At 33.4% G+C, this 10587-nt stretch overlaps 1 protein-coding gene across 1 annotated transcript; it reads left to right on the top strand.

The window, feature by feature from the left end:
* Nucleotides 1–3891: 3891 nt before the first annotated feature.
* Nucleotides 3892–10416, top strand: LOC114747095 (STE20/SPS1-related proline-alanine-rich protein kinase-like; the record flags this gene model as incomplete). The annotated part of the gene is made up of 17 exons (XM_028935383.1): nt 3892–4144; nt 5116–5370; nt 6089–6213; nt 6453–6497; nt 6590–6671; nt 6750–6818; nt 6936–7106; nt 7184–7249; nt 7341–7409; nt 7489–7611; nt 7747–7817; nt 7974–8204; nt 9108–9178; nt 9368–9465; nt 9533–9574; nt 9971–10081; nt 10342–10416. Coding segments are annotated over exons 1-17 (1872 nt in total), but the record flags the coding sequence as incomplete, so codon positions are not given.
* Nucleotides 10417–10587: the final 171 nt, after the last annotated feature.

The following is a 10587-nucleotide window of genomic DNA, read 5'->3' as shown; positions in this document are numbered from 1 at the left end:
AGAGGGATTTGAGAAATCTTGTTTACCTTCAAGATTGTATTATTTGCTTTAGCTTATAGTTATGTATAACCCCGCTATTAACCATGTGAATGCTTTGTCATTCTCTCTGTCTTGCCTTTTGTTGTCAATAATGACTTAGGCTAATTCATCAGAAACACATGAAAGTGCCAAACTATTCCAGTCACTTGACATGAGATTAGAGATCTTATAAAAAATGGTTTATTAGGCAGACACTATAAAATATGTTAAAATATATTTTGGATTTTTTAAATTATCCACCACTAATTATCGTATTTAAAAAAAACAAAATATTGAAAAAATGTGCGAGAATAATATTTTTGAATGATTTTCCTCACATATTGACTCATGCCTTTCTAGTGGAAAAAGGTTTTGACTTACCTTTGTTTTGGGCCAAAATCAAATTGGACCAAACCACTTAGTTTGTTGAAACTGTAGACTTGCTCACTTTGAGGGTGAAGTCAGTTTGATTGAATTGGATCTGAGTCATGTTAAAGGATTTTTTTTTTTTGGGGGGGGGGATGCAATTTCAAATAAATTAGGTTTGAATTCATATTACATTTTAAAAATAAAACTGAGTTTGGATTAATATTAGGTAAAACAGAGTTTGAATGAAATTGATTTATAGTCATACATTTAGATAAGTTGACTTAATCAAAATGCAGATAGCCCAGATAATCAATTTTGAAAGCTTGTAAGGTAGTCTTAAAAATTTATCTTAATACTCATTTTTAAAATGTAATACTCATGAAGGCAATCAATTACCTATGACTATGAGGCAATCAATCAAATACTCATTTTGATGGGTTCTCTTTTAATACTTATCATCACAATGAATATATGCTTGTTGTGTGATGAAATTTGAACAATTCAAAATTTAATTTAAATGGTATGAATTTGAAGTTTTTAATCTGCAATATTCCAACAATAAAATTACTTTTTAAGAAGTATTAAATATAAGATTATTTTTATTTAAAAATTTTCATTTATTAAAACAAAAATTATTTAAAACAGAAAAACTTAAATTGAGTTTGGATAATCCAAAAATGAATATGGATGATCCAAATTAAAAAAAGCATGCCGTGATGTTTTTTTTTTTTAATCATTATAGAACATGCACCCATATTTTGATTAAATAAATTTTAAAATCTTCAACTCGTTATCTCATAAGCAACTCTCACGAGCTTACGCATTTTGATCAAATCATTTGGCCCAAAATCATTAAGGATTTCACATTCATATAATTAATTTAAATCAAACTAGTAATAGAGTTTTTTGGCCCAAAAAACCGGTAATTATTGAACTGGACAGTTGCTAAGCGTCATTTTCAATTGGATTTGGTTGAGTCTGACTCAATCAGTTTTGTTCAATTTTAAAACCATCTAACGATTAAAACGTTAAATGATTCCACCAAAAAAATATTTAACAATAACAGAAATCATACCCCCGAAAAATAATTGTAATTCATATGCACAAATTCATCCACATTATATTTGATTTAGGACATATTTAAATAATAATTAATAGTATCGCGACAAATGCGCCAATATTTCATGTTATTAAAAACGTAACCAAAAAAAAAAAAAGTAAAGTGGAAAAATTGATATTATCATAAAACAGTTTATTGTGTTGGACTCTAAAAATTAACTAGGGGTTGAAATCGGTTCCAATTATAATATTTATTGTATTTATAATTTTTTAAAATTAATTTGCTAAGTTGTAAATTAATTTGTTAACTTGCTTGGATTGAGAAAAAATTTGTGAGAAAAAAAAACCTAAAGAAGAAAACACGAGGAGAAATGAATTTTCAGAAGAGAAAATATAGGAAGGAGAAAAAGTAGGAAAAAAAATAAAGTGGACCCCATATCTTATTTGAGCCCCAAATTTTCTTTCAATATATATAAGAGATTTAGAAAGGAAAACAGGATTTCCATAACTGTCCTTTCTTTCTCTGAGTCTTCATATTTATTTTTTATTATATTTAAAAAATATTTGCTTTTTATTTTTATCTTCAAATAATATTTTTATTAAATAATTTGGTTGTAGAATATAATACTATGAAAAAAATATATAAACCAAATAACTTAATCTAAAATTATTTCATGACGCTAATATTAGTATAATGTTCTTATTGCACTATTTAATTTGATTTAATTTTAAATATGATATGTTTTAATAAGGATATTTTAGTCATTTTGATATGTGCTTATCTTTTTTTCTATTTTTTTGGTATATCCAAGCAAGAGAGATGATAATACATTCTCTCTAGTTTTTCCTTCCCTTTATTTTCTCTCCTTTTATTTTCTTTCCTTCCAACTTTTTTTCCCATCCAAGCAAAACATTAATATAAGATCTAATTAATTAATTTGAATAGACTAAGAATGTTAGTTAAATTAGTTAATATGATATATATTTTTTTAAATATCCTAATCATCTTACTTAATTTTCTCCCTCCCTCTTTTACTTCATTATTGTTGATAGATTATTAATAGGTTTAATTAGTAAAAAATTGATAAAAATTTGAAATAGATTTTTAGGATTAACATCAACTTTCAAATTATATTTATATTAAAGACTGGAGTAGTATAATATTACCTCAGGTTCTTAATATATGAGTTAGATAATTAATTTGTGAATATTAAAAAATTAGTTAAATAATTTATTTGTAATACATGAGTATTATCTTACTTAAAATATTCTTGTTAATTATGTACTACCTCCGGTCCTAATTATAAGACCCAGTTGACTAATTTGAGGAAATTAAGGAAGTAAGTTAAGTTAGTTATTTGTAATAAATAAGTGTTGTCATTCCTAAAATATTCTTGTTAATTATGTATATTAGCTAGAACTATCATTATTAGAAGAACTATATTGGAAAAAATACATAAATATGAGAAACAAAATGGATTGGAGTCTTATAATTAGGACCAAACTAAAAGTCAAACGGGGTATTATATTAAAGACCGGAAGTAGTATATTACAGTAAAAACTCTTCAACATTTTTTGTTAGTTCCACTAATAATGTTAAGTTTATAGGACTAAAAATGCCCTTTTCAAATATGAAGGATTAAAAATTAACTTTGTATAAAGTTAAAAGATCAAAAATATACTTTAATCTTGAATAAATAAATAAATATAAAAGATAAAATAGATTAAAATTTTATATTTAAAACTAAATTAAATTTTTTTTACTATCTTTTATATTTAAGACAATAGATGCAGTATATAGAAGGGTATTTTAGGTTGATCCTGTTATATTTGTCACATTTAACTAATTTATTTGACTTATCAAACTAATTTCTTTAAGTTGTTTATTAATAAAGGTAAGCAATGGCCAAAAAAAAAACGACAAGCAGAAATGGCAGGACACGTGGGAGCGAGGACGGAGTTCGTTGAGGCAAAAGAAGTGGCGGGACTTCGCTTCCAACAACGAACTCCCTTCCCTCTGCTTCTGCGGCCATCCTATAAGCCCGCAAATCTCATCTCTCTCTTATCGCATTAACTTCAGAAAATATCATTTCTGTTGAGAAAATCCCAAAGATTTTATTCCATTTTTATGATTCTTAAAATCAGAAGCCAAATTCCTTGGATCGTCACGAGAAATCTGGAAACACCACCAACCTTCACTGAATCCTCATCACTCATATCGATGCCTTCCCTTTCAATCGTCCTTTTCCTTCTCTTTCCCTCTCTCATATGAGCTGGTGATTAATACATTCCCTTTTTTTTGTTTGATCACTTTCCTTCAATCTATGGATTCCTCCTCCTCGTTCTCTGATTAATACTTCGCAGTTCTTTCCCATTTTCGTTATGCGTAATTCTGGATTTCACGTTGCAGACTTTTTCGATTTTGTGGTAGCTGTCGTCCCTGGATTCGAAGCTAAAGTGTTTTGACTTTCGTTTTCGTTTCTTCCTCTTCCTCTTTGTTTTTTTCCCTCTGAATCTTTTTGTCTGAGAGATGAAGGATACGGAGAAAAAGAAGTACCCCATTGGCCCTGAGAATTATGAACTACTCGAGGAGATTGGCCAGGGGGTAAGTGCCCACGTACATCGTGCTCGTTGCATTACTTTTAATGAGATCGTTGCCATAAAAATCCTGGATTTTGAGCGAGAAAACTGCGATCTGGTAATTCGCTCTCACCTCCCTCTTGCCTCTTCTTTTTTCAATGCTATGGTATGGCATTACTAATAGGTTTAGGCAGTTTTCGCCTTGTGCCATTACGCCATAATCCCGCCGGTACTACTTGCCAGTAGGGTAAAATGCTTGGAACGAGTTCAACATACATACTTTATCCGACCTGTTCAAAATAGAATCATGGGCACCCAGCTTTCTCTGACAAGAACTATTTCTCTTGTCGAGTTTGCCATGGCATTTTTTTGCGTCAACCATTAGCATAGAATGGGGAAGGCACCCCCGGGTGTATGACCAGGACACAAAACGAATGGTTGGCAAATTTTTAATTGTTGGAGTCACAGAAAATAGTAAAACAGAATACAATGCCCCGAGGTGAATCTGGAAAAATTGTGTATTAATGCAATACAGTACAATGTATGTTGTAAATTATTTGGTTACAAGAGGACAAATTAGATAATGGCACAAGTATAATTCAGTCATGGAAGAAGCACTACATAAGTATTACCATTATATGAAAGACAGCAAAATACATGTACAGCACTACACAACACTAAAGATGATATTACCTCTACCGTTTGCTGTTTAGTTACTCATACTCTCCATGCAAATGAAACCCTTCACAACTTTGTAATAAATGTAACCTAGATGTCATAGGGTTTTGTTTCGCTCTTAGTTTTTGCTCTAGGCTGGTGCCTTCCTCTTACAGTGTATTTTTTGGGTTGAATGAATTATTCCTTTCCTTCATAAAAAAAAAAAAGAAAGAAGAAGATGGTTTTACCTCAAGAGAATCATTCTGAACCTTTATTTATAGTCTTAGCTGTTGGTGGATTGGATACTTTGCAATTTGAGCCTCAAGAGAATTTTTCTTTCTCTAGGACGCATGTACAATTTATTTGACAAATTTGTTGTGTATCCTCCTTATTAACCTTTAAACTGTCTTTGAAATGATACTTCCTCTGCAGAATAATGTTTTTCGTGAAGCACAGACCATGACCTTGGTTGACCACCCTAATGTCCTCAAATCACACTGCTCCTTTGTTAGCGATCATAATCTATGGGTTATCATGCCATATATGGCTGGTGGTTCGTGTCTTCACATATTGAAAGCCGCCTACCCAGATGGCTTTGAGGAGGTTGTAATAGCAACAATATTGCGAGAGGCTTTGAAGGGTTTAGAGTACCTTCATCATCATGGCCATATACATAGAGATGTTAAAGTGAGTATTAAAGTTGCATTTTCAGACCTTGTTACAATTTATGATATAGGCCAAAAATGCACGGTATTTTTGTTTTAGGCCATATGCGTATAATTTTCCGACCTTCAAGACCTTGAAGCTAACCCCTCGAACTAGAGGCTAAGTACAAATAACTGCCTGCCTTCAAAGAATTCATTATTTTACTATCAAAAGTGTGGCACTGTTATATAATAATAACATCATATACGAAAGTTGACCCTAAGAGTTTCTTAGAAATAATAGTTAGGATTATAGCGGTTAGGATCTTTAGTGACTCTATATACGGAACTATTCCTCTATTTTTTATTCATGTGACAATATAAACTGTACTACTCAGTTTTTATTCCCTCTGTTTTCTGCATAAACTCCTCTGTTTTTATTTCTTACTCTCTGACCTCTAGCTTTTCTTCCTCTGCCTTCTCCCCCACCCCCCTTTTCTCTCTTGCACATTGGAGAGTTATTAGTACAAAAACAAATAGTTTGTGGGTTTATTTAATTTACACGTCACTCATGCGATAGTAAATTAATTGGTTTATTGACAGCAGGGATTGTATAACACAGAAAATACAGTTTGGGGTCCATTTTAAAATTTTGAAGGTCAAAAGAATTACATGCATTTGACTCAAAGTTCTTGCTTTGTGGCCAATATTATAGTAGTTTTAGGTTCTTGCCTTCGACCAACTTGTATCTGCTTCTATAGGCCGGGAACATTCTAATTGATGCGCGCGGTGCAATCAAGCTGGGGGATTTCGGTGTATCTGCTTGTCTTTTTGATTCAGGTGACAGGCAACGTACAAGGAATACATTTGTGGGGACACCTTGCTGGTATGATCTGAGTTTTTTTTTTTGGTAACTTGTTGTTCTGTTGATATTCAAAATGATTCTCTTGAACTGCTGGAAGTTGATGCATTCGCAGATTTTATCTCCGAATTTGCCCAATTTTTATGTAGTCAGTATACACATGTGCGTTGAGTCTGTTGCCATTTCTTCTTTTTTCATGTCATATAATAGCTTATCTATGATCATGAGTGTTGGAAATAAACTGTATAACATTTTGGTCGCAGGATGGCACCTGAAGTCATGGAGCAACTGCATGGTTACGACTTCAAGTCAGTGATTATGATAATTATATATTTTTCCCTTTCTTGTCACACTTCCTGGTGGTAACATTCAGTTGGAAATCGTACTCTTGTAATTGCAGAGCAGATATGTGGTCTTTTGGTATAACAGCACTGGAGCTTGCCCATGGTCACGCTCCTTTCTCAAAGTATCCTCCCATGAAGGTGTGCTTACTAAGACAGGAACCTTTCTCATTGAACCCTGAATGATGTTTTCAGGAATTTAACCTTCTACATGTTCAGGTACTTCTTATGACATTGCAAAATGCACCGCCTGGCCTTGATTATGAACGAGATAAGAAGTTCTCTCAGGTCGGCTTACTTTGAATATATACTAAAACTACGTCCTATGTTTCCGTTTTCAATAAGGTTTGATCCTTGAACCCATTTTTCCCCTTCTATCCTGAAATCTTTCTTCTATGTTGTCAGTCATTTAGGACGATGATTGCTAAATGCTTGGAAAAAGATCCTTCAAAACGACCCACTGCAAGCAGTTTGCTAAAGAATTCCTTCTTTAAGCGAGCTCGCTCTAGTGATTATATTTCGCGAACGCTTTTGGAGGGGCTGCCTGCATTAGGTGATCGCATCAAAGCCCTAAAGGTTGCATATTGTTGCCTAATAATTTTTTCATGCTTCCATGTTGTATAATATTTTATAGGGCTGTCATTCTATTGCAGAGGAAAGAAGAAGATATGCTTGCAAAAGAACAAATTCCTGATGGGCAGAAGGAGGAAATATCACAGGTAGTGTGTGTGTGTGTGTGTCTGTTTTTTTGTCTTATCAGCAAGCAAGCAAGCAAACACTCAACAAAATTATTTTTGACTTTTTGTGTAGAATGAATACAAGCGAGGAATTAGTAGCTGGAACTTCAATCTTGAAGATATGAAAGCTCAGGCTTCATTGGTACCCAAGCTACCTTATCTTTTCTCTCACAATGAAGTTGTGATTCCTGAATTTTAAAAGTATTTTTTATGTCTTTTAGATACAGGATTTTGATGATGCAATGTCTGAAATCAATCCAGGAGGAAGTTCGAATTCCACATCACCAAATGATGTGCAAGAGAAGCAATCACCACGTGCAAACCAATCTCAACTTACTGACATGGTATTCATAAATTTTTCAATGCAGCTGGAAAATGTTTGCCGCACTTAATATTCGTTTTCCCCCTTGTTTTTCTCTTCTACCTTGCAAGCAGAATAATATTTTCTTTGAGTAGTTTCTAATAGCAATGCTTCACAGGAAGATAACGACGAGATGCGAAATCAATCAGCTCCTGTGCCTGCAGTAGATTTCACAACAACTGATGCCAAGTATGATAATACATGCAGTAAATTATTTTATGGAAATCATGTTGTAAGAGTTTTGAGAACATCGCAGGCTTTTGCCTGTGCCTAAGGTTTTTGTTTTTGTTTTCACTTCTAGAATCAGCAAGGGGCTAATAAATTAATCATATCTTTTCAATCCAGGGTTAGAAGTGAAAAATCTAATGATGCCTCTATCACCAGTTTAAGCCATGAACACAACTTATCACAGAGTGCTTCACCGCGTCTTGAAGATCATGTAGTGGACCATAATTTTAGTGAAAAATGTGATGTGGAGAATGGGGGAAGACAGGTGGAGCCTACTCATTCTTACCACAGAAGATGTTCATCAAGCATCTTACCTGAAGTTACTCACACACCTGCTCGTGGGGAAATGTAAATGTTTCAACTAAATCTTTTCATTTTATAAAATTGCATTAGATTGTTGCAATAGTCATTAGCATCATGTCTGTGCTGGACATTTGGGTGCTGATCTATCAATCTCGTGCTGCCTTGGCTTGGATGTCTTACGATGTTTCTGGTTATGCCCTATATATATTTGACCGAGCTTCATATGCTCCTTATTCTGGCTACACGAACTTAATTTCAAGAGACTGGACTGCTTTATCTTTCTTCTTTTCATTGGAGTCAGTAACTAAGAAAGATATATTCGTTTCATTCTTGCTTCAAACCTTAAACTACTCTAATTAAGTACTGCGAACATGGCGATATCTTACGCTGCTCAATTTGGTGTTTATGGCCACTGCATGTGTTCATTTCATTGCTATATTATATTCAGAAACAAACGGAGAAAGGAGTATTTATCATAGATTTCAGATTTTTTTTACTACAAGATTTCAGGTTTAATAAATAAGATTATCATATTCAATTAAGATTATTTATTTCTTCATTTTGGCTTCTTAATTTGAATGGTTTTGTGCATCATTGGTAGTATGCTTCTGCCTTTCAGGTATCAGATAGTTATTATATACTCTTGTTGATGTTGCGAAGGAAAGTTGATAAAATTCAATGTAATTGAGTTTTAATGAAAAAGAACTTTCGACAAAATATCTTGTCATTTTTTTCATGTAAATGATTTCATTTACAGAATCCCATAGAAATTTAAATCATGAATTTTACCTTCGTCAATAATTTGGGAAACGGTCTCTTATGCCTTATTTTACTGGCTTTTGACAAACTGTGTCGAATAAGTGGTGTTTCCATTGATTTTACAGGTGAGAATTGACAATGGTCAGTTGTATTATCATTATTCACGCTTATTTATTATATGAATGACAGAGAGAAGATACATAATCTGTCCCATAGCGTTTCAAGTTGCAGTGCAACAACAGTACCACAGTCAGGAGAAGGTACATGATCATATTACTCCACTGGTCACATGACTTGATTGTCAAGTTCAAGGAAATGTCACAAACTATTTTCTCTTTCATCTAACTGGCAGCTCATGAGCCATGCAAAAATGACTCCCGTGTCTTATTAAAAATAAATATGTCCTTGCAGCAGCTAATCTCTCTCTTTACTTTTTTGGTAATATGCAGCTGCAAATTTGGACGACACTGATGAGAAAGTAAAGGTGCCAGTTGTTCAGCAGAGAGGACGTTTTAAGGTTACATCTGAGAATGTTGAATTAGAAAAGGTGAATACCCTGATGTAGATGACGCGACTTTCCTTAAGACTAAATAATAAATGAAGTTTTCTTTCAGGTGGCCCCAACTCCTATTCTGCAAAAGAGTCAAAGCATGCAGGTTAGTTTTTTGCATCATGCATTACTAAATTTCGATCAAAACAGGCCGTTCGGATACCTCAATTGCCATGTTCTCTCTATCATCGGTCTATCATGTCCGAAAGCAGTATAGATATATGGAAAATATTATTAGATGTTCATCAACATCCAGTTCACTAACCTCTTCAGCTTTATAGAGAAAACTCAGCTCCCACTAGGATAAAATGACCAAATGAGTAACCCTTTTCAATTTACATTTGGCTTAGGCAATAATGGAGTCTGATTTGCAGCTTATGTTTATACCTAAATGAGTAAAACCTCCTCTTAACATGAAGTTGAGTTAGCATCACATACCAATATCTAAGCAGACATGGCTTTCTAATTAACTGAACATCTTACGTTTACCTGGTTCCTGTAGGTTATTAGCTCGCACAATGTAACTCCTCTACCTTCAATTTTACCACTATCAACGACATCCCAGGCTACACCAACAAATGTTTCTGGTTCTTCGCTTTACCAATTATTGCTTGTGTGCTGCAAGCAAATATCGAACAAAGGGTATGTTCAATCATATTCATATGGTCCTAACTCCTGCAGCTAGTATCCATAATAACTACCTTTATATACGTCAAAATAAGGTGACACTATCTTACTTTTCTTTTGATATAGGACACTATCTTGCTTTTAATGAAACATGTAACCGCTGGTGACTCTACAGGTTCCTTTTATTTGAAGTTTTCTTCAGATCTTTTCCTTTGTAAGGTTTCTATTTATGTACATAATTTTTAGATTATCATATCTGTCAATCGTGCAGTTGATGGAGCATCTAACCAATCACCGGCTTCGGCAATGGAGAAATCTTTGGTATGAATTTTAATGGCAATAGCATTAGAAATCATTTAACTCTATATGAGGATGTATCTGGCTGAGAACTATCAGCGCTTGGCTACGGTATAAGGAAGTTTGAAGCCGGTTTTGGATAGTGACACTAACTGATTTTAGGTTTGAAATCAAAGAACTTCAACGAGAAAACGC

Source organism: Neltuma alba, unplaced genomic scaffold, assembly GCF_004799145.2.
Source record: "Neltuma alba isolate B1F8T4 unplaced genomic scaffold, ASM479914v2 tig00005199_pilon, whole genome shotgun sequence".
NCBI lineage: Eukaryota > Viridiplantae > Streptophyta > Magnoliopsida > Fabales > Fabaceae > Neltuma > Neltuma alba.
Note: the sequence above shows the minus strand (reverse complement) of the source record. Positions and strands in the feature narration are given on the sequence as shown.